At 44.2% G+C, this 24583-nt stretch overlaps 2 protein-coding genes across 3 annotated transcripts in view; one reads left to right on the top strand and one right to left on the bottom strand.

Annotated features, from left to right (window-relative positions):
- The window catches only part of vwa8 (von Willebrand factor A domain containing 8), a 67623-nt gene extending 59026 nt beyond the window's left edge, over positions 1 to 8597 (bottom strand). The window contains exons 1-5 of the mRNA XM_061089214.1: positions 8350 to 8597; positions 7255 to 7332; positions 7012 to 7142; positions 6809 to 6919; positions 456 to 623 (exon numbers count right to left, since the gene is read on the bottom strand). Of these exons, the coding sequence (XP_060945197.1) occupies positions 456 to 623; positions 6809 to 6919; positions 7012 to 7142; positions 7255 to 7332; positions 8350 to 8488 (627 nt within the window). The 5' untranslated portion in view covers positions 8489 to 8597. The remainder of the gene's footprint in view (positions 1 to 455; positions 624 to 6808; positions 6920 to 7011; positions 7143 to 7254; positions 7333 to 8349) is intronic.
- A 1168-nt stretch (positions 8598 to 9765) lies between these two features.
- dgkh (diacylglycerol kinase, eta) overlaps positions 9766 to 24583 on the top strand; it is a 48965-nt gene continuing 34147 nt past the window's right edge. For both annotated transcript variants that reach the window (XM_061088478.1, XM_061088476.1), the window contains exons 1-4: positions 9766 to 9859; positions 10795 to 10953; positions 21203 to 21313; positions 21804 to 21962. In XM_061088478.1, coding sequence (XP_060944461.1) covers positions 9812 to 9859; positions 10795 to 10953; positions 21203 to 21313; positions 21804 to 21962 — 477 coding nt within the window. In that variant the 5' untranslated portion in view covers positions 9766 to 9811. The remainder of the gene's footprint in view (positions 9860 to 10794; positions 10954 to 21202; positions 21314 to 21803; positions 21963 to 24583) is intronic.

The following is a 24583-nucleotide window of genomic DNA, read 5'->3' on the forward strand; positions in this document are numbered from 1 at the left end:
TCAAGAGGCAGGAGTGGACAGGTTTTGGAATTACATAAAGGTGAATAATGATCCCCACTAGGACTCTGGTTTTATTGTTTTGCTGTGTTTCTCCCAAGTGGGATCCTGTAACACTGTATACCTCAGCAACATGTCTATATGATGTATGCTATATCATGTATGGTGGGGTGTGCAGGTATGCAATGAAGGTATAAGTGGATATCATTATGTACTCACTTTGTTTTGTAATAGCTGCCTATTTTTGAGACAAATATGTGCAAAGTCTGTTATTAGAGTCAATTCTCAACCATATACTACTTGTTCCTGTGTAAAGAAACATGTTTAATTTGCCACGTACCAGGCCTAAGAAGAGTTTAATAAAAACTTAAGTTCCAAAAAAGAGGCAGGAGTGTGTGCAGTTAGCAGGGAGAAGGATTCCCTCCGCTGCTGTACGTGACCTTAGCGAGTGTTCTGACCTGCAGCAGCTTGTCGTAGCGCTCGGACGACATCAGGAAGCGTCCGTCCTCCAGCTGCATCTCCCGGTTCTCCAGCAGGTTGTTGAGAACGGGGAGCACGTTCCTCTCGGCCTTCTCCAGCCCCTCCAGGACCAGGACCCGGCCCTGTGTGGCCGCCCTCACAGCACACTGGGGGGGAAAACAAATATTAAAAAGTTGAGAGCAGGCAAAATGTATGCGATGAGGTTGGTGAGATAATTAAACAGAAAATACAGCCTAATCCAATATTATGTTTATTGGGTTATATTCCTGAATCACTAAGACCACATAAAAACACTGTACATTTTCTGCTTATGTTGGGCCGGAAGGCTGTTATGACCAAATGGGTAGGAGATGAACCTCCTTCAATATATCTATGGAAATCTCTGATGTTAGATTATATTTCTCTGGAAAGACTAAGATTTCGTATCAACAGTCAGAATGACCTTTTTACAGCTAAGTTTGATAAAGTGGTGAGGTACCTGGGAGCTCAGACTGCAACTGCCTGAAATGTAAGACCTAATTAGGACTTTTGAGATCATTGCTGTAGATGTATTTTGGATTTGCTACATATTTCATATAATCTGTATGTACTGTGCTGGACTGTTATAATTTCTGAAAATGTTCAATAAAAAGAATGTTCAAAAAAACATGGGGTTCTGCTGGTATATCAGGAAAGGTTTTAATTTGAAGGCTTAACTCTGAATCACTGAATCAGTTCAAGCTCAGGTCAGATCTGCTCCTCTATGTTCCAACACAGACTCTGACCCTGTGTGAACGTTGTCAAAGTTAAAACCATTTTTTATATCCAGCTCCTCGTGCTCTAATAACAAAATGATCTTTCCATAAAGCCTTTCCTGAGGATGTGCTCAGATTATTGTGCTCCTCCAAACCAGGATTCCAAACTGTCTCCGCTGTTTTAGGAAGAACTATTTCTGCTCCCGAAATTAGGGATCAAACTTACTTCAGCTTGGTTAAACATGTGTCTGTGTGTGTCTGTGTGTGTGTGTGTGTGTGTGTGTGTGTGTGTGTGGACGCACATTTCTGCAGAAATCAAAAAGCACGTCTGACGTCAAGAGGCAGGAAACTTTAGCTGTCTGGGTGGACCGCAGCGCGAGTGGCCGTGTAATTAGGTTAACATGTAAATACGTGGCAGGTTGTGTGGGAAGCAGAGCCGTAAAACTATAGTGGGGACCAGATGCTCTAAATTTAACTCTGGATCCATTTTGGGCACCAACGCTGTAATCAGATAATTGTTAGAAATGTAAGTGACGCAGGGTGGCGAGCGAGACCAGGGGGGGGGGGGGGGGGGGGGGACAGACAGGCTTTGTGTTGCTGACACTAACTGAGCTGAGGAGGGAATAGGCCTTCCCATCACTCACTAACAAGCATTAAGCAACCACTTAGCAAGGGATGTTAGAGAGAAGCTGATGGAGAGAAGACAAATGAATATATACCATAATATATAACATAATATTTTTGTAGGATAATGCAAGTGTTCTGTGCACAAGTCAAAATGCATCTGCAGCCGCTGGACGTGGATAAAGGTTGTGTTCAGTTTTACAACAACTTCTTCCTTCTCAACACATTTGTGACATTCTTTCATTCTCCAGCTTCTCTCCAGTTTTTACACTTTAAGTAATAACAGTTATTTTAAAATGCAGCTTTTGACATTTATTTTAATGAAGGTTATTAGTGAATCTGGTTAATTTAGTTTTAAACCAGAAATATCATCCATCAGTAGCACTCCTCCACCAACCAATTACATAATGGCCAGAAAAAAAAGAAATTCTGAATATTATGATGTGACAGTGAAGATAAACTTGAACCTTTTGGGTATTAAACGTCATCACTTAACCAGTTTATCCTCAATGAAACCCTCATAGGGTTCCTGACCTAAAGTGTTCATGAGACTTACAACATGAAAACAAAAAGCCTCGGGTCACCGCTGCTGCTGCTGGCGTCAGCTCGGAGGATTTAAACCAACTCGCTGGTTTGGTTTACACAGTTTTTTATTCCTGTAAAACAGACTTATGAGCAGCAGAGGTTTGAGGTAAGCTGTGTTACATAAGAGCCTGCTAACTGGAGAGAGGTGACCACTGGAGATGTCAAAAATACGACATGCATGCGATTACATCCATGTGACTGCGTCCTTCATGCGGGGGGGGGGGGTGAGGGAGAGGGGGGAGGAGAGAGAACTAAAGAGGGAGAGGAGGGAGCGGAGGAAGAGCACAGGGAACCACAAAAAGTCTGAATATAGGGCTGCAAATCAGCGCAGGGCCCAGAGGAATACTTGGATGTTCTAGTTCGAACACAACCACAAACACACACAGACACACACACACACACATACACACACAGACACACACACACACAGACACACACACACCTCCTACCATATGAAAACATTCTTCAAGAGGAAATCGTCCTTATTTGCACATGTTTTCAGTTCTTCACACGAAGTAGGTGTCGGAGGCTGTGATGCGTTCATGTGCAGAACTAATCGCACCCACGGGACAGAAATCAACTCCATCTAGTGAGCCAACAAACACACACACACACAAACACACACACACACACACACAAAGACACACACACACTCTGCCCACATTTCATTCGATGGCACAATGTTCCACGAGGATTTGAGGAAGAAGACGAGGGAACACGAAATCTCTTCACACCTATTAGTGCAATCGATAATGTCGGATCTATTCATGAGCTGTTGCCGTGGAAACAGACGACACCTGTTTAGATCTTGATGAGCGGGGGGGGGGGTGGCGGCTGAGCCTCGTTGCCTTCAAGCGTTGGCTGGCGTTCCTCGTTGCAGGAAACGGAGGAGGTAGCTCCACGGACTTAACACCAGGAATATTTGTGTATCTGTATCTTCTAGAGTCTAGAACCTTTTGTGTCTATTAGCTGTATTGTGTAACTGCCTGGATGTTGACCTGTAATCCTGCCCGCCAGCTTGTCCTCTCATGTACATGTAAGCCTGTTTATTTATCATTAGACTATCTTCACTGAATGGGCCTGCGGTTGTGTTTGCATTTGTTTCCAGCAGGGTGACAACACACCTGTAGGGTATCTTGCCTGTAGGGACGACAAAGTGAAGACACAACCCTGCTTGAAGTTGTACACATTAGCCAGTTTGTACAATACATATATAGGACTCAACAGCTTCTAAGTTGTGTTGAGTCAGCACAAAGGGCGACTAAGGATTGGAATTGGCAATATATAGATATATATGATATCTTTGCAAAAATTATATTGGCATTAAAGTGAGTGGAAAACTGGGCCTGATTACCCAGGGTTCCATTTGGCGAGGTCCATTAAAAAACCTGAATTGTGTGCGTAAATATGCAGTAGTCCATGACAGAGTGTTAGTTTCTGGTTGTGTTGGCTGAAAGTTGTTTTTGCGTTTGCTTATATAATTGGTTGTGTTGTTTGTTTTTCCATCTCGACTTGTTTTAAATCTGTTTGTTTTGTTTACGTGGACGTGTAAGACTAAGTAGACACGGCCAACCAATGATAGTCTATTTACCAACAGTTTTTGTTTAAACCAAATACTTCCAATATTTTCTTTAAGAAAAGTTAACCACTTGCTGCTTCGAGCTTTGTATTTATGTGCAGATGTTGACACGAAGCAGGAAAGGGAAAACGAATGTGAATTGAAAAGGGAATACCTTCAAAAAATGATGTAAAGTCACCTAATAAAAGCCCTCAAAAAGCATTTCATTTGCCTGAATAATAATCCTTACAATTTCAATAGGGCCTTCACGTCAGGTGCACGTTCAGCCAACCTCCGCTGCTCAAGTAACGAGCCAGTTTTGAGAATGTAAGAAGTAGAAAGTACAGATATTTGTGCTCAAATGTAGCGAGTTAAAAGTCGTCAGGAAAATAAATACTCAAGTAAAGTACAAATATGTGAAAAATCTACTTAAGTACAGTAACGAAGTATTTCTACTTTGTTACTTCCCACCACTGGAAACAAGTAGCCCTTCATACTACTCAGTACCTTCGAAGTAGCTCTCAGTCTAAAAAAGGTTGGTGACCCCTGTTCTAGACAATAAAACAACGTGTTCAGTAACGGTCGTTTAAATCACAAGTTGTGTTTGGAACTCGGCGACCGGTGATGGACGTGTGTTACCGCTGCTCACGAGTTCCAGTGAATTAGCGTCGGGATTGGTCTCAGGTGGAACCAGCACTTTGAGGACAGAGCTGGATTATTAGATCAGTGGAGCAGCTCTCTGGAGGAAGCTCGACTGCTGCCATGATTCAAGACAATATGAAACGAACGGAAGGTGAAAACATGCGCAGAAGAAGAAGAAGATGTGTGAGCTTCTTATGGTTTCAGGGAATGTTCGGTTCATTGTGGCACCCGAGTGTCCCGGGGGTTCGAACCCCGACCATGAACCACAACGACCGCAGCTCAAGTCTGGACATGGACAATTAGTTCATATCATCTCTCTGCTGTCACAGGTCTAATGAGAATAAAAAGCTCTTATTGACGTTTGAGTTTTTCTGCTTCAGAAAACCAGGTTCACGTGTTAACTCTCACAATAAATGTTCTGAGAATAAAACAAAGAAAAGCTTCCCCCTGTTTCCATGGAGGTGATTTTTGAACTGTTACACAACTGATGTATTTTTTTTTTTTTTACACAAATGAAGCCGTGAGCTAATTAGCTGCAGATAATGACCTGACTGAGCAAGTGTTAATTATCACATCTTCTCCTCATGTGTCGCTACTCGCTCCTCGAAGCCCAGTCACAGGTTTTAATGGTCTTACGTGGATTTATGTTTTGTTTTTTCTTCAGAATCGTTTCTCCAAAGCCCTGAGCAGCAAATGGAGATGAAGGGAGAACAGAAAGTTCTCCTCACAGAACCCAGGCTGGGTAATGAGGAGCTGCTCTCCATGGTTACTTGACTTCCAGGAGTGAGGGGGCGTACGTTTGCATGAAGCTTGATCGATCAAAACGTGGCACGGAACCGAACAGAGAGGAGCTGGAGGGCGAGTGGTGATGTTACGTAATGTGTTACTGACACTGAAGGAAGAAGAGAACAGAAAAGCACTGTCAATTATTGTTTTTATCCATTTTACCAGGTATCTACAGTGTAATTATCATGGATCAAAATGTGTGTCTTAATGTTATAATATCTAAAAGATGAAGAAATTAAATAATGTTAGTACGGGCGATTGACAAATGTAAATTTAGAAACACAACCTTCTCAGTTGGAGCTGTAATGAACCTAATGTGTTCATATGAGTCATGAGATTAAATTAGAGTTTTCTGCTATACTTCTTCTTCTTCTTCTTCTTGTGCCCACGTTCATTTGACTCCAGCTATCTTTTGTAACACAAATCCAAATCCTGGAGCGATTGAGAACAGAGAGGAGTCAGGTTCAGTCTATTTTTGACTCTCAGAGCTCGGAGAAGAGACATTGATGGTGATCGAGCCTATTCCAACATCTACTGGTCAGAAGGAAGGTTACGTGGGGTCGGAGGTCACAAGTCGACTCCAGAGAGGGATGACAAGTTAAGAGAAGCTTAACATCGGCCTTTGAGACTCGAGACTTTCTGAGAAGCAGATCTCAGTCGGTCAGGAGCCACCACCTTTAAAACAGGCAGCTGAGCCACCACCTCTTACAACCTCAATAGAAGCACCAAGAAGACAAAAGAGCTCCACCCCCACTCCCAGCTTCACCCATATCAACGGCACTGAGGTTATACGGGTCGCACTCACTGTACCACCGCCTGGTTTGGAAACTGCTCAAACTCAGACACCGGAGAAACATGGAAACATCTGCCCTTTTAACAGTCAACACAATCTGAGAGCATCGTCCTCACACTCTTATCCTCCTTCTTCATATTCATCACACAATGTACTTTCATCCTTCTGTTGGTTCTTATTGGTGACTGGATGTTTCCACATGTAAATATTATATCTGATTGTGCATGTATATAGTGTAACCTTCTTTAAATTTAAATATATATTGTGTGTGTTTGAATTGTAAGCTTTGATCTGACTTCAGCACCATCTCCAAGGAGCTGGAGATATTTATCATGGTACATATGTCTTCTGTACTGTATTTTAACTTGTTTTATTTTCCAACTTAACAAAAAGTAAGTTCTGTTGGCGTCCAGCGCCTTCTCTCATGAAGTCTCTCCCTCTCTCTCATCCTCCCTCCCTCAGCTTCTTGTCTTTGAATCCAGGGGGAGTTGATTGGCTAACGAGTCTCAGTTGTGACCAATCCCCTCCCCCTGGTTCAACTGGAGGTTCTCACTCCTCCTTGGGGTCATTTCCCTTCTTGTTGTTTCATAAAGCAGTGGAGGACTTCACCTGGTCGATGTAGAAGGCCGTCCCCGAGCGGATCTCTCTCCTCTGCTTCAGGTCCGTCTCGGTGGTGTCCCTGGACAGAGCAACATACTCCACCTCCCGTTTGGTCAGTTCCTGGTTAATGAGAAGTCAAAACAGATGTTAAAGGCTTCACTGTTACAATAGATAACAGAGTGTGTGAGTCTGTGTGTTACGTGTGTACTCACAAGGTACTGCATGGCTATGGATCGTCTCAGGGGTCCCGGGGGACCGATGAGAAACACGTCCTGTCCCAGAAGGTCTTTCTGCATGATCCAGCGTAGGTGCTGAGCCACTGTCTGAGGTAGAGAGTCTAGAACTAGCAGACAAAACAAAGTGTTAGTGACCTTTGTTCTACCGGTCACCATATCGTTCCTTTCATTTCATGCAGACGTATGTTTAGTTTAAACACTTTAATAAAATAAACCCACTGTGTTTGACAGGAACAAGCTCTGGATTCCGAGGTATTTTCAGTTTGTAGGAGATTTCTCCGATCTTGACTGTGTCTCCTACAGAAAGAAGAGGAAACGTTTGTTTATATTTGTTCATAACAAAGTTATAACACTACAGAAAGTGAATGCATGTTTTAAAACATCAGCAAAGTTTGGATTTCACTTCATTACAAGTACAGATCACAACAAAGTCCAGTCAGCAACCAGAAGGGACTTAGGGATTAGACTCAGCCACAAAAAGATTTATGGAATTAGTAATTAGTAATGAATATAGAAACCTTTTCACAGCTGAATCCTAAAAACTTGTGCAGCCAACTGTCAAGTTCATAGTCAATAATTGATTCATGGAAAATAATCTTTGAACAACCAAGAAATGTCTATTCATTTCAAAAGAGTTATACAGTTGTAAATGTTATTAAGCATCGTAAGTATAACATATATTATATGATTATAAATGTATTTTGATGCTTCTTTTTTTTTTACAACCCAACCAGTTCATTAGTATAATTAATAGAATTTAAGAGTTAAAATCACTAAACTGTCATAAATATCTGTCGTTGTCTTATTAATTCTTTATAACTGACATGAAGCTTCAGGAAATAAAGTTAATAATTTTAATTTTTATCAGAAAGTAGAACCATAAAAACACGTTCTTGGACTCGAATGAAGTGAATAAGATATAACCTTTCATGTAGAAACAAATAGTTAATACGTGTTATGTTATTATAATGACGTCATGCAAGTTAACCTGTTGCTGACTGGACGTAGTGACTTGACACATCCTGGTTTTGACCTTTCACCTACAAGCTATATCAAAGGATTTATCTGATTCCCCGTTACAATTAATTTTAATTCCCATCAGACAAACGTCAGCTCGTTGTGTTTGACTATAAAACATAAAACTGGTGTATTTTAATAACAATAAAGCAGCTGAACACGTGTGTTTGTGTGTCTCACTGTTACCAGTCCTGTCTCCAGCTGTGTGTGTTATCAACAGTGTTATTAAACGTGTTATTAAACGTGTTATTAAACGTGTTAATAACTCATAATACGTGATATTAACACACAGTTTACCTGCGGCTGTGTTGATCAGTTTGACCTCATGAGTCCTCCCCATCCAGGCGTCTCTCCCCAGCACTGACCCCAGGACGGAGCGCAGCCTCCGGGCAGCCACGGCCGAGGCGCCCCGGTGGCTCAGGACCTGTCGGTGCATCTCGAACTGCTCCGTCACCTCCTCGGCATCGAACCCACGGAATGAATAAAGTGCACCAGGGTCCACGTCACGCTACGTCCTGTCCGGACTCGAACCCGTTTCATAACACCGGCAGCCAGCTGCTGTCAGAGCCGGAAGATAATACGAGAGGGACAGAGCGGTCCGCCGCTAAAGTCTTCCGTAGGGGTTTGTTCACAGGAGACTCGAAGGTTCCGGGTCAGTGTTTACACTTGGAGAATGAGCAGAATATGATATTTATTATAAAGATAAGAAAATATGAATTATTGTTAATTATTGTTTCCCTTTTTGAATCACACGAAATCATATAATGGAATAGAATAGAACATAATAGAGTAGAATATAATAGAACAGAAAATAATCAAATGGAATAGAAAATAATAGAATAGAACAGAATAGAAAGGACTGGATTAGAAAATAATAGAGTAGAGTAGGGTAGGGTAGAATAGAATGGAATAGAAAAGAATGGAATCGAAAAGAAAAGAATAGAATAGAAAATAATCAAATGGAATAGAAAATAATAGAATAGAACAGAACAGAACAGAATAGAATAGAACAGAATAGAAAGGAATAGAACAGAAAATAATCAAATGGAATATAAAATAATAGAATAGAACAGAATAGAAATGAATAGATTAGAAAATAATAGAGTAGAGTAGGGTAGGGTAGAATAGAATGGAATAGAAAAGAATGGAATCGAAAAGAATAGAATAGAATAGAAAATAATCAAATGGAATATAAATGAATAGAATAGAACAGAATAGAAAGGAAACGAAAGGAATAGAATAGAATAAACTGGAAGAGAATATAATACAATATTCAGGCTTTATACTCGTTATTATTTATTAATAGCATATTCCACAACAAAAATGTTGCTGTACAGAAAACTACTCTATAGGATAAAGTCAGAGAATATAAATAATAATAATAAAAAGCTAAATAGCCAGATTCATTGAATACATATATGTGAATAATAAATGAAACAGGTCTGAAATAACGGGAGGAATCAGGAGGGAACCTGTGGCTCGGCTCGGCTCGGCTCGGAGGCTCTCGGAGGAGGAGGCGGAGGAAGAGGAGGAGGAGGAGGAGGAGGAGGAGGAGGAGGAGGAGGAGGAGGAGGAGGAGGAGGAGGAGGAGGAGGAGGAGGCAGCAGCAGCGGAGCGGTGGAGCAGCGGAGGTGTGGCGGTGGAGCTCCGAGCTGCTGGAGGAGGATCGAGTCACACGGAGCAGGCGGATCATTCCTCCAGCTTCCCCCGATCCCGGTGCTCGAGTCCCGGGCAGCGCACCGAGCCGAGGCCCGGCAGCATGGAGGATGTGTACGGCTTCACCCGCAGCCCTGCCTGGGAGGAACTGGTGAGGCAGCCCGGTCCACTGGGGACTCTTCCCACTCTTTGTTATTCAGGAGGAAACCAGTGAGCTGCTGATGGTTCGAGATGATCCAGGGTTCGGTCCTCTCGCTTTGTGCTGATCTGAGGTTTAAATGTAGTAGAACCAGAAGGATTCAAGATATGAGATATGATTCAAATGATAAAGATCTGCTTCTATTTCATTATCCTCAGATCAGAGAGTCTGGATTCTTCTATTTTCTGGTTTCTTCTTGGAAACATCTTGATATTTATTTACCTCTGGTTTTAAATCTGTCTTTACATCCACATCAGGACAAATCCTGGGATGTTTTATTGTAAAATAAAGATAAAACCCAACAGCTCGGATCGATATAAAGTAAATTCAGGTGTTTATTATGAATATAAATGCGTTATAATGTAAAGTGATGTGGGTTAAAACATCATAAATCAAAATATAAGGTCATTTCACTGAGGTTCTTATGAATTTTGTTTTGTTTTTGAGATTAGATAATGACAGAATCAGTGAGTTTATAGTTTGAATGTGTGGGTCGTGTGGAGCAGCTGCTCGGTGGGGCCGGGGTCGAGCAGCCGCTGGGGTCAGCCCCGGTCCCGGTCCCGGTCCTGGTCCCGGTCCTGGTCCCGGTCCCGGTCCCGGTCCTGGTCCCGTCCCCCGGTCCCGTCCTCCTGGACGAGGCGGCCTCACGAAGCGGTCTCCCCGGGTCGTGTCGTGTGGGCCGGAGCCTCCAGCAGCAGCAGCTCCGCGGTGGGGCCGTGTGCTTCGGGCGGGGAGGGGAGGAGTGGGCTGCCTGCACCGTGGGGCCCATCGGGCTCCAGCCCACACACCGGCAGACACACGGAGACATGACGGCGAGGAGCGACGCCTCTCAGCCGGGAAACAGGTCGACTAACCCGGCCTGGTTGTGTGTCCCCCCCCCCCGACAGGAGCCGGAGAAAGGGCCGGTGTCCGCGGCGGGGGTCCAGGCCCAGGTGGTGGGCGTGGCCTCCGGCTCCGGACCCGAGTCCTCGGACAGCGAGGCGGAGCAGGAGGGTCCGGTGAAGCTGATCCGGAAGGTGTCCACGTCCGGGCAGATCCGGAGCAAGGTGAGCCTCCTCTTCTACTCTCAGGGTCAGGGTGTGTGTTGATGGAGGGAGACACACACACACACACACACACACACACACACACACACACACACACACACACACACACACACACACACACACACACACACACACACACACACAGACACACACACTGCCCCTGAGCAAGGCACTGATTCACTGTGTTCACTGAGCTCCATCACACACATGGAGTCTGTAGATCACTTCTCACTCAGCACAATCACACAAACACAATCATAAATACACAACTTTTAAACAGAAACTTTCCTGCAAGTGTGTCAGAGAGAATAGGTTAAACTTTCCTAAACCTGTTGTTTTCATAGAGTTTACATTTGCTTATGAAACAGGTCAAACTATTAAAGGTGCAAATCAATGAAAGTTGCAAACAAATCTATTAACTTATCATTACACAAGTATAGAAGTGAGCTTCTATTACTTTGAGATTCAAGAACCTTTCTGTCACTGTTCACACACAATGAAAAGCATCGTCCTAAAATCTCATTGTGTTGTTTTGAAGATTCACAAAGGAAATATACAAATATAAGTAAAATATATCAAAATATAAAGTATAAAAAACAATTTCAAAGTTTAAAATAAGTGTAAAAGTTGTTTAAGCTCATGCGATGTGAGGGTTTGTGGTTTCTCCTCATCAAACTTGTGGATTTCAGCAGAAACTCAGAAGCTTGCGGGCTCTGAGTGATTGATCGATGAAACACGAGCAGATTGATCATATGAATAATTGATAGTTGCTTCTCTAAACTCGCATGAATCCATTAACAACTTGAGATAAACAGATTTTTCATTTGTCTCTTTTTAATTCCCTCCTTCTCATTCACACTTCATCACAACAAACCAAAGTGTTAATAGATGTTCTCTGACTCTTTATACAACTTAGTGTGACGCTGCAGGTTGTAAAGTATAAATATCAGTTTAAATAATGAATTTAATTTGTAAGAAGATGCGTTTCTGATTCCCTCCTCGGACACCTTAGCTTTCCTGGCCCACTTGTCTCCTCCCCTGTGAACGAGTGCCAGGCTCCCACACCCATGGACGCACTTAATTATTGACTGCTCCACTCCAGCTGCATTATGCACGTGAGCCTGATTAATGTCCGGTCAGACCTGTCTCCTGCTCGTTCCCTCACCTGTGGGCAGCGTGCCACGGGCTGAAATCTGGAACTCACAGTTATTAATATTGTTTTTCTGCATCAGAAGCTTCTAGAGCAGGATGTAGAAATGTGAAATCGCTCATTTCTCAAACTAACATTAAACTCAAGCACATTTAAGACTCTAAACCAGGCTGATGTTTGGTGCTGGTGAATAATAATGATGATGAAAGTTGTGACAGATTGATTATGTGTGTGTATACGGTGTTATTCCCAGTACAGTGGATCATACACCAGTGTGACGGATTATGGGATGGAGAGTATGAGTGTAAACACAGATCCAGCTGAGCTCCCTTTGTCCACAGAGGGTTTTTCCATGATGCACGAGACGGGACTCTTCTCTCACCTGTCGCTGGTGGAGTTTTAAAAGTGGATGCGAGTCGTGTTGAGTCATGATTTTAAACTCTGATATGCTGAAGGTTATTAATTACACCCAGACAGACCTGATCTGTTCTGCTGAGCAGGAGGATCCACAGCTGGGACAGACGTGTGTAGCACCTCTGCTTTCACCGCACCCGTGTTCTTAGCATGTTGTCGTCACGCTAGCAGAGGTCTCAGAGTTGTTGTCGTGTGGGTCAGTGTGTGTGTGTGTTTTTTTTTAAGAGTTCCTAATGGATCATTCAGGCACTGACTCACCGAGTGTTGTTCCACCGGGTTGTTTGCTCAGCTCTGGACTGTGTGTGCATGTACATGTGTGAGTGTGTGTGCACATGCAGGTGTACACTAGGCCCATCACATTGTCTACATCCACTCCTCTCTCTCTCTCTCTCTCTCTCTCTCTCTCTCTTTCTCTCTCTCTCCCTCTCTCTCTGGTTCTTCGGTTGCCCTAGACGACCAGGTCCTTGGCCCCTGGTCGAGCGGCTCCCTGGCGCTGCAGGGACACTCGCGCTGCACAGAGTGTCTCATCTGTCTCGTTTGTCTTCTCTGACATTTACCAGCTCTTTGTTTTTCAATTCTGGGAAGAAGACAAACTGAAATTGTCAGGAAATCAAAGCAGACAAGGAGCGAGAAGGAAAAGCAAAGTTTGCAGAATCGAACAAAGCGTGGAAGCTAAAGAAAGCGTTTGTTCTGAAGAAAGAATCAATGATTAAATCAAACTGGAAGCTGGTTTTCTATCTCGTACAACTGTTGAAATATCGTTTATATATAAGATGTAAGATTTTGTTCACGTCTTCCATTAACACGGAGTTGACTGACAGTCCCTGACAGATGTGGAGTGGAGCAGGTGCGGTTCATGAAGCTTCTGAAATCATGACCTATCTTCTCAGATGTGCACTTCTGTTGATTGCCTCTTATGATCCCATCATTTCAAATCAATACGCTGCTGGTCGGTGGTTTTGCTGATTGAACGGCTGATGCAGAGATGAAGTATCATGTGTCATTAATCTCTCTCTGGTATTACTCCATCATACGAGCATCATTTCACTCTTTTCTTTCACATCCAGGGACTTGTAGTGTTTTAAAGGCTTTTTATCCAGTGAACTAGCTCATTATGTTCAACATAAGAATATCTGGGAGAGTCAGAATCCGGCTATAAATACATGTGGTTGAATCACGGTCTTTTCACCGCCTCTGCTCGCCTGTTGTCTCCGCTCTCAGAGCTCGGTCTTCTCAGGCTGTCGTAGGTGAGGAGATGCAGCTTGTAAACTAAGCTGAAGGTCTCCTCCATGGACCTGCTGCTGTGAATCAGACACAATCCAGATCAGATAGATGAAGTTTGGGATGAGACGCTGGAGAGAAGATTCATCCTTCGTCCTTCTCTCCCCTGAATTAAAGATACGACAATGAGGCTGTGTCCAAAATCCTTCACTCATTCGTCCCCACGTCCTATACAGGGACTTTTCTATATTTATCACAGGATTCTGACGTGTAAACAACAATAATGTCAGCAGGTGGAAAATCCCATAATTCATTTTAAATTTATTAATACTTTTAGGTTAAAAAAGCACGTTGAATTACTATGTTTAAAAGTAGAAATAGATTTTCTTGCTGCAGTTTGTGCTGCTCCTCTTTTACATGTTTTACAGCCTCACAGATCTGTGACGACATCTGAAATATTAAGATGTTTCCTAAATCCACCTGTTTTAAAACTGGTCTGTGAAAATGTGGAAAATATAAACCAGTGTGACTTTAATCCTCCAGATAATTCAGATATTACTGATGAGAACAAAGAGTAGAATCACCGTCTTTCATCAGGAGCACTTTGCATGATGGTGTGTGTTGCTCGGTCAGTGCCCACCGGTTACACACTTCTTTTCACGATGCATTATGTCAATAAACAATAAGACAGCTCTACAAAATGGAGAATTCACGATAAAGTGATACGTGATTGATTTTGGATGCAGCCTGTTACATTAATGCTCCTTAACTTCATTTTGCTCTGAGATAATGTTTCCACATGAAACACTCTAACGAGCACGAGAGGGAGAAACACTGTGTTGTGGGTTCCGACCACACAAATGTCTTGTACTTCCTGTGGAGAAAAGCCAACACTTGTTTTTCCTTCTTCTTCCTTTGAAAGATCGCTCCAAGAATAAACAGGAACTTTGCCACTTCACATTTAAACATTGCGCATGGACGTGATGATGAGAAGTTGAGGAGAACACAATGCTTTAAATGAGGGAATCCCTATTTTTAAACGTGTTTCAGTTTTTATTTCCCTCCCACTGTGAAACAATGTGAAGTGGAGTCGTTGTGTGTCCGATGCTGTAGCTGAATCTAACCGAGGTAATTGTGTGTAAATTACTGGCCTCGACAACATCACTTAACGTGGCCTGTTCCCACTCGACACATCTATACCCGTGTGCCTGTGGACCAGAAGGAATTACCCCTCTTCCCAACTACTGCATTGTAATTTTCCCATCAACATGGTGTAATTTTTAGCATGTGGTGGGAGTTGGAGGAGGAAGGGTCCAGAGGTGCAATTACAGGCAGCAGAGAGGACAGCGGTGGAGGGGACGAGAGGAAGGAGACGGGAGAGAATCGTAGACTCAGCGCCGCTCGGTGAACAAACCAGATTGTTTAGTTGTTTCGAGTTGGGCATGTTGACCTGCAGTTGTCAATTGAGCAGATTTGTTGTCTCAATTCAAGTTTAGTCTATTTCTTGAAACAAGGCGATTCATCTTTTACGAATAATTAGGGTTGCAAAATTCCGGGAATATTCAAAGTTTGAAACTTTCCATGGGAATTAACGGGAATAAACGGGAATATACGGGAATTAACGGGAATAAGCGGGAATAAACTGGAAATGTTGTGGGTAATTTATACTAACTGTATTTACCTTGTCATATACAGACATAAATATAAACATTTTGTTGTGTCATAGGCTGATTTGAGCCCTGAGGAAACTTTGGGCACTTGACTATATGCTTCTGCATCGTTGTGTCATTCTTAACATAGGTCTTTGCACAGTATTTGCAAATGTACACAGCCTTTCCTTCTACATTGGATGAGGTGAAATGTCTCCACACATGAGAGAGTGCACGTGGCATTGTTCTGTAGAATAAGATGAGAAAAAAGTTTGTAAAAAACACTAATGCAATGCCAGAGATATAAATAATTAGCCAAACAATTGGAATCGTCTGTAAACATATTTTACAATTGATGGATAAATGAATGGAAATAGTCTAGATGAACAGATGAACAATCCTCAATCAGCATGCTAATATATTGTCCCAGTAATATCATGGAAACTTACCTGACTAGTCCTGCACTCTACAGCAGGCCTCAATAGCCCTGCTGTAGAGTGAAGCATGCTGGGAGTTATCTGTGCATGTGATGGAAGAATGACCAGTGGAGGCTTGAAACTCAACGTTCCATACGTCTTTAAAATAGAGTTTTGAATGATGTTTTTATTGCTCAGCGTTTAATTTGCGTTTTTTTTTTTTTTTCAAAATTCCCGAGCTAAAGTTCCCATGGAAAGTTTCCGGAAAGTTTCCGGAAAGTTTCCGGAAATTTACCAGAAACTTTCCACCCCTTTGCAACCCTACGAATAATACAGCAGCTTAAAAACCTTATGACATGTCAAAAAAGCTTGTTTCATCTGAGATATGACTCAAGACAAGATGTTTTCAAGACTGTTTCGCTTAACAAGATATTCAAGATGCACTGTCTAAAAACAAGCTCCTTTATCTGACTTAGATCTTACTCTTTAGGTGATTTTGTCTTATATTAAGTGTGATGAGATATTTTGACTAGAAATTAGACAAATATACTTGGCAAGATTTTGAGTTTTTGCAGTGCACAGAAGAATCCAGTCTGACTCAGGAACGACACACGAGTCGGTGATAGAGACACAAGTGAGCGAGTGATTCCAGGAGACAGTGGGTTTCTCTCTCGTCTTGATGGATCGGCCACTTGCTGTCGAGGCAGTTTTGTCTAATCAGTCATGAGATGAAATTCTCAGACAACGACAACGAGCTGGTTTCAGACATGAACTCTGGACAATGTTCGCACAATTGGGTTTGGACATGTTGTGTAGTCAGTGTTGTGAAGCAGCAGCAGCAGGTTGTTGGGTCCGACTCGTTTACAACAACGTGTACGGCTCTTCTTCTTCATCCTGAGATGTGGAAGCTCTGGACATAATCCTGCTGTTTCTCATATGGACTCACTGGGAGATTCTTCTGACTCGGATGTTTGCGTTGTCACATTCAGCCCCTCTGGATAACTTCAGGAGATGATCTGGAGCTACAGAAAGCTGAGATATCTTTCTTCTATAGATGTGTGCTCCTGGATGTGTGTAGTAGATGCAACGACACACATGTACACACAGGAAAGTGGCCTCAGCCTCCAAACATAAGCTCCTTCAAGTTTGTGGATTTGTGTGTTTGGCAAGTGGCTAAAAAGTTTGGTACAGAATGATCCTGCAGTGAAACATGCAGCCGTAGTGACGACAGCATTATCAAACAGTTTTATGTTTAGACTCCAGATGAAGCCGAGGGAAAGATGGCGGTTTGGTTTCATACAGAAAAAGCAAAAAACCGAAACCACACAGTCTCTCTCTGACCTTAACAGAAGTGCTTCTCTCGGCTGAATCTCACCACAGGCGAGACTCTGGAAGCCCCCCCCCCCCCCCCCCTGGTCACCGATGTGACAATCTGAGCTTTGTACGCCCACCGCCCCCCGTCCCCCCCCCCCCCCCCCCGGTCACCTCCTGGTGACTCCGCTGATGTTAATGTCATTCATTAGAGAAAAGTTAACATCTCTGAACAATCCAGCTTTAATGTGGTTTCATAAGGAGACTGTTGTGCTCTGCTTACTTCTGGTTTAATATAAGGTTTCAATAAACAACTTGTTATCTCAGCATAAAGAGGGAGGAGTCAGTTCTGCACGAAGGCAACAACAAGCTCATTGATTACGTGTTATGTAGGAAGAATTATTCATTCTGTCCATCACTTGTAACCACTTATATCCATAATCCTTCAATATCACATAAGACTGAAGTTTTCATCATCTTCTAAGGTTTCTGGTCAGACCTGTGATGATTGGTTGATTGAGCTATAATTTGAAACTCATTCAGAGTCTGATTTACGTTGTCATGAACTGAAGTTCTTCTGATTTCAAACTGCTGACTGCACAAAATATGACATTTAGATAACACATGGACTCTGGGACACTCGTTTGATATTTTAGATCGAATAATCCACGAGGAATCGGAGAAGAAGGTGTTCCCATTTCATGCTCCCATCAAGTCTTCAGTGAACCAGTTCAGCCCATGATCTATTTGAATAAGAATGTTGATTCATAACCTCAACATGTCAAAATGAGAAGCGCTGTTCCTGCCTGTGAGGCCTGATATTTTAAGAATCTCTAACCTTTGCTCTTTGCATCGAAGCAGTTACAAAACAATTAAGCGAACTGGAGGAGGAGATGGAAAGTCGAGCATTTTTATCTGATTAATTGGACAGAGCCCAGGAGGAGCTGCTAATTGGTTTAGGACCCAGCACCCTGGAGCTTTAGGTGAGAAAGAGAGAGAGGCTGAACTGTTACTGTTCTGTGTTAAATTCACTGAGGTTTGTGTGTCTGTGTGTGTGTGTATGTGTGTGCGGGTGTGTGTGTGTGTGTGAACCAGCAGCTTTTTGTCCTGGTATCATTAATAGTTTGTTGGTCTCTCTTCATTTAGTCGCTCAGGGAACTCCTGCTCCGCTCTTATCCACCAACCACAGCTGCTGGACTCATTTGGACTGTCTGTGCCTTTGTCCATTGTATCGGCATGTGTGTGTGTGAGTGCACTGTTTATAGTGTGTGTGTGTGTGTGTGCACTGTTTATAGTGTGTGTGTGTGTGTGTCCCTCTGTCGGTGGCCAGGCAGAGTGTGGGTGTAAGGTACATGCTGCTCGGGTTACTCATTCCTCTCTGGCACAGGACTCGCTCCCTGTCTCACAGTTTAGCCGAAGAGAGGAGCGGAGCGCCGAGGCGAGCGGCGACTATTTATAGATCACTTCTGGCCTACTTGGCAACAGGAAGGAGATGAAGACAAGGAAAGGAACTATGGAGGCCAAGGAGGGACAAAATAGAAAATAGAACATCCAACTGGAGCAAAGTCGCTGCTGCTGCTCCGGCTCGGCAGAGGAAAAGTTTTCTGAGTTACAGAGTCTGAAAGTTAAAGAGTCTGAAAGTTACAGAGTCTGAAAGTTTCTCTGCAGACGTTTTACGGTTGTGCCTGAATCTGCATGTTTTAAATTCATCGCACTGCTGTCACATGATTGGCCGATTGGATAACTGCACGGATACAGAGGTGTGCATGTGTTCCTAATAAAGTGAGCGTCTATTTAAAGTCTGCTTGGTGGTGTCAATAGGAGTTCACCTCATGCTGCTGTGTAATGACTCAGTTCCTCAGCTTAACGTGCACAACACAGTGTGTGTGTGTCTGTGTGTGTGAGTGTGATTCAGTGTGTGTGTCTGTGTGTGTGTGTTTCAGTGTGTGTGTGTGTGTGTGTGTTCCAGTCATGAGATGTTCATTAACTTTCCCAGTCCTCCTGGTGGGATTATCCGTCCCAGCAACACATCGATGGTGGTATAGTTCGATGATGAACAACACGTTCTCCAGAGTTTCAGCAGAAAAGCACGTGTGTGGAAACGAGAACCTGCTGAGGAGAAGCTTCACCTCCTTCAGGTCTAAATGAGGAGATGACTTCATCCGCCCGTGTTTCAGTCACACAACCAAGTCCTTCTAGGGAAGTCAGCATCCAGTTATTTCACCTTAATCCGTGGCAGGAATGTGTTCCTCAGACGTTCGTACCTATGGAAGAGAAACAGGGAATTAACGTGAAAGCTGTTTCAGGAAATCCAACGGCTCCTGATGATGAAGACGTTTGTTAGATTCTTAAAGTCGTTAACTCCTGAATCTCACATCGTCCGTTCAGTGCAACTTTTCCTCCGGCTTTGGAAGAAGATGTTTTAGGATCTAAGAGGAATATTTTCAACAATAATATTGGAATGTCGGAAGAATTAGTTCCCGACTGGGAAGAGTTGGAACTCAGAAAGTTGTCGAGTTGCTGACGTAATCGCTTTATTTACAATCAGCATGTTTTGAATAATATTAATGCGGGACCCTGTTTTTTCTTATTGTTCTTATGCAAATATTGGAAAGAGGAGTCAAGGTTTTTAGTTGAATGCTTTAAACACATAAACACAACATGTTTGTTTACAAAGCAGATGAACACACTGAAATCAGGAGGACAAAACATCACAACTCTATAAACTGGACCTTCCCAGGAGCATATGGAAGCACAGAAAGGATCTAATGAAATATGATATGATGGAGTTGCATCATGGGAAGTGTAGGAGAAAGACATTTAGCAGTGATCAAGCATAAAAACCATGAAATCTCATTGTCTGCTGATTTGATTGTGTCTTTTTTTTTATAATCTGCCTCCACCGAGTCCCAGACTTTATGTGAAGTACAACACAACATCACTGGAGGTCTCTTTAGTATCACTTCATCTAAATCACTGAATCTCACTCTCTCCTCATGGTGGTTAACTGTGCAGCTACTTTTAGATCCAGCGATATCTTCCTCGGAGATACGAACCTGCCTGGGAACAAATGATCTCACTGTAATTCTGATGTTGTCGCTGTCAGCTTTGCTCTCACTGTGTGTGTGTCTGCCTCAGTGTGACACGCCAGTGTGTGCATGTGTCTCCACAATGAGGCTGAATGCTGCTGCAGTGTTTTCTGACTTTAAGTTGACACAGCTGGTGGGCAGGATGTCAGCTTCAGGCCTCGGTGTCTGTTTGTAATTCTCCCTCGGAGAGCAGCGAGCAGCCTTCCTTCGCTATAAATAGCCTCTGCGTGTGTGTGTGTCTGTGTGTGTGTGTGTGTGTGTGTGTGTGTGTGTGTGTGCCCCACCTCTCCTCTGTGTGCCCAGAGAGAGTGAAGTTCCCCCCACACAGCATTTCCATCTGTGTGTATATGTGTGTGTTTTATCTTTTCCATGAGCACTGTTCCATGTCTCGCAGTATTTGCTCAGTGTGTGTCTGTGTGTGTGTGTGTGTGTGTGTGTGAGATGATAGTGGTTGTAATGATGATGAGTGTGTGACACGTGATCTGATTTGATGCGACGCTCACACACACACACACACACATTTTGTATTGAACACAGGAATCCCTTATTTCTCTGTATGTTTTCCCGTCATTCTTTAGGTTTATTAAATAAGATAAAACCTGTTTTCACTTTCCCATCGGTTCCATCTTCTCTTCTTCTCTTCCTCCTCCTCTCACTCTGTCTTTCTCTCAAACTGTTCACACGCACGAGGGTGTGTGTTTAACATCCATCGTTAAGTGGGGTTATTATGATGTGAGTCTATTTTTAAGTTTGGCAAACATGCATCCTGGAAGAAGGAGTCGATGTGGTGCCACCTTTGTCCCTTTGTCCTCTGTTTCTCTTTCTTTCTTTCTCTTCTTTGTCCGTCATTATGCAGAGAAATTAGTTTCCTTTCTTCTTCACTTTCTGGTCTATTCCTTTCTTTGTAGATAAATACACGACCCAGTTGGACTCGTGTGATTTCTTTGATTCGAGGCCCCATGAAAACAGTTTTCTGTTCTCTCTTGTTTTCCCGTGCAGACGAGTATAAAGGAAGGACTCCTGCTGAAACAGACCAGCTCGTTCCAGAGGTGGAAGAAACGCTACTTCAAGCTCAGAGGCCGAACCCTCTACTACGCCAAAGACGCCAAGGTAGGTTGACCCGGTGATTCCCCCCGTGCAACATGGATCTCCCGACTGAGATCACACACCGAACAAGAAAAGAGAGACACACAAGTGCAACACAACGTGACCACAATGCAGTTTGCGATGTTTCCCTTTTCAAAGCCGATGATCAGGGTTTGGGTTGAATTGACTGGAAACAGTTTGATTCTTTCCCAAAACCAGCGTCTCTATCTCGACTTTACTTTTCCTTCTGTACTAAGCTACTGATTTGGCTGCAGCTGTAGATTCCTTTTTATTCTTATTTAATATTATCATCTCTTACAGTTTATCATCTTAATTTTCTTCCTTTTTTCTTCCTCTGTTTTTACTTAAAGTGCATTTTAGTTTCTCACCTTTTGAACTTTCTTTCCTCTTTCCTGCAAACCCGACCAAACCTTGCTGCTGTGAAACATGTGTGTGTGTCTGTGTGTGTGTGTCTGTGTGTGTGTGTCTGTGTGTGTGTTTGCACCCGTGCCAGTCTGGCAGTGCCGTGGCGCGCTGGCAGGAGCGGGCGCTGCGCCGGGTCTCCAGGAGCCGCGTGTGCTGGCGTGTTCTGTCCGTGTGCTGGACGGGCGCACGCCGCTCGCCCCCCCCTCTGGGTCCCAGCGGGTCGGAGGAAGGCCTCGTGAGAATCCGGGTCAGCACAGCGCTGCCAGAACCACAGCTGAGCCGCTCACCTGTAAACCATAGAGCTGCCTTCATGTCATACGGCTGCTGGGTCCAGACCGGCTCAGTTTTAACAAGTGGAAATATATGGAGGTCGTGCAAATTTGGCCGTTTTGTGCACAAAAGTTAAGAAGCTCCAGGATTCCTCAGAGCAGGAGGAAGACGAGTCAGAAGCTTCTTCACGACCCTATGACATGAACGCACTGTTAAGGATATAAAGCTGCAGGTTGGACAGCAGGACACGTGTGTGGACAGACACGTCTCCTGCTCCGTGTCCTGCTCGTCCTCCTGCAGCACTAAGTCGCTCGATGGCCCGGATGAGAGAATGAAAAAGAAACATGATCAAGCTGCTTCAAGCTTCTTTCTTGATTCTGTCCTGTGGTAAAGACGAGTCAACAAGTGGAACATTCCAATCAGACGCTGACTTCTCTCTGTTCGGGCCACACAGCGATGGTAGCCTGTAGATAAGAGCTCATCCCAGACATGTCCATCGTCTCTGGTGTCTCCACGGTGCCTGGCTGGCTGTGCTGCCCTGAGAGGAACCTCCTCCTCATTCCTCCACCAGGGAGGAGACATCTCAGCTCCTCAGTGTCTCCTCTCCTCTCCTCTCCTCTCCTCTCTCCTCTCCTCCTCTCCTCTCCCCTCTCCTCTCCTTGTTTCTTCTTTACTCCTTGTTTCCTCTCCTGAGTTCTCCTCTCCTCATCTCCTTGTTTCTTCTCCTCTCCTTGTTTCCTCTCCTCTCCTCTCCTTGTTTCTTCTCCTCTCCTTGTTTCCTCTCCTCTCCTCTCCTTGTTTCTTCACCTCTCCTTGTTTCTTCTACTGTCCTTGTTTCCTCTCCTCTCCTCTCCTTATTTATTCTCCTCTCCTTGTTTCCTCTCCTCTCCTCTCCTGTCCTTGTTTCCTCTCCTCAGTTTCTCCTCTCCTCCTCTCCTTGGTTCTTCTCCTGTCCTTGTTTCCTCTCATCTCCTTGTTTCCTCTCCTCTCCTCTCCTTGTTTCTTCTCCCCCCCTCTTCTTCTCCTGTCCTTGTTTCCTCTCCTCAGTTTCTCCTCTCCTCCTCTCCTTGTTTCTTCTCCTGTCCTTGTTTCCTCTCCTCTCCTCTCCTCTCCTCTCCTCTCCTCTCCTCTCCTCTCCTCTCCTCTCCTCTCCTCTCCTCTCCTCTCCTTGTTTCTTCTCCTCTCCTTGTTTCCTCTCCTCAATTTCTCCTCTCCTTGTTTCTTCTCCTCTCCTTGTTTCCTCTCCTCTCCTCTCCTCCTCTCCTTGTTTCTTCTCCTCTCCTCCTCTCCTTGTTTCCTCTCCTCTCCTCTCCTCTCTTTGTTTCTTCTCCTGTCCTTGTTTCCTCTCCTCAGTTTCTCCTCCCCTCCTCTCCTCTCCTTGTTTCTTCTCCTCTCCTCCTCTCCCCTCCTCTCCTCTCCTCTCCTCTGGGCTGGTGTAAGGAGAGAGGAGATAAGGGAGCTAGGAGAGGAGGAGAGGATCTATGGGCCTCAGAGGTTCTGGACGTTTGCCTCTGTCCACCGTTCACTGTCAGCTTTCATCACAGCTTCCCCCGAGTCAGCCGAGTGTGTGTGTCTGTGTGTGTGTGTTTGTGTGAGAGACAGAAAAAGAACTGAAAGTAATCACACACATGTTGTACACGTGACGCGGGGGGGGCACATCAGCCAAGAGCGCTGCAACAGGGGTGGGTGGGGGGGGGGGGGGGGGGGCGGTGTTTGTGTTGGCATGCCACTCATACTTAGGCGCTCTTGGCCGACACTCCACAAACACACTCACACGCACTCGTAGGCATATGTGGAAGAGCTGGGACACACACACACACAGAGACACACACACAGACACACACACACACACACACACACACACACACACACACACACACACACACACGCACACAGAGTAATCCTTGGCTGGTGTCCCTCTCCAGTCAGGCCTGGGGAGAGCGTCGTTAACTGGGCATTCCCTCTGACAGCTGCAGCAACTCACTCCTCCCTCCCACACACACACACACACACACACACAGACACACACACACATACACACACACACACACACACACGCACACACACAGTCAGAGGGCATTCCTGTGACGGCGCTGGTTTCTGGCCTGTGGCTCTTTCAGCTGCGTGCCCCAGCATCTCGGCCGGTGAGGATCTCATGTTCCTGGTTGGACTCCACCCCCCCACCCCCCCCCTCTGTCTGTCCATCCGTCCACTGGACAGATGTTGTCTCAATAAAAGACAAATTCAATAAAACATATTAACATTCACCGTCGTGTTCTTCGCACTCGTCTCGTTCGGGTCTAAACGACTCGTGGGTTTATTAATCCATTCAGACCGAAGCCTGTAAATTAAAGATGGCCGACTCGGCTCCGCCTCCTCTCACGATCCAGAAATTATGCAGAAATTCTCCATCTTGAGTTGATGATGTCAACGCGTGCGCTCGACCAATCAGGAGCCAGATGCAGCTGTCGGTCACTGTTACGTCTCTTTGTCCTTTTCACCTCTTTGTCGCTGCTCTCTGTGTGTAGTTGTGTGTCTTTGTTGCCGTTTCTGGATTCGTTGTGGTCATTTCTTATCTCCTTAGTTGTGTGATTTTAT

The sequence above is a fragment of the Limanda limanda genome, chromosome 16 (genome assembly GCF_963576545.1).
Source record: "Limanda limanda chromosome 16, fLimLim1.1, whole genome shotgun sequence".
Classification (NCBI taxonomy): domain Eukaryota; kingdom Metazoa; phylum Chordata; class Actinopteri; order Pleuronectiformes; family Pleuronectidae; genus Limanda; species Limanda limanda.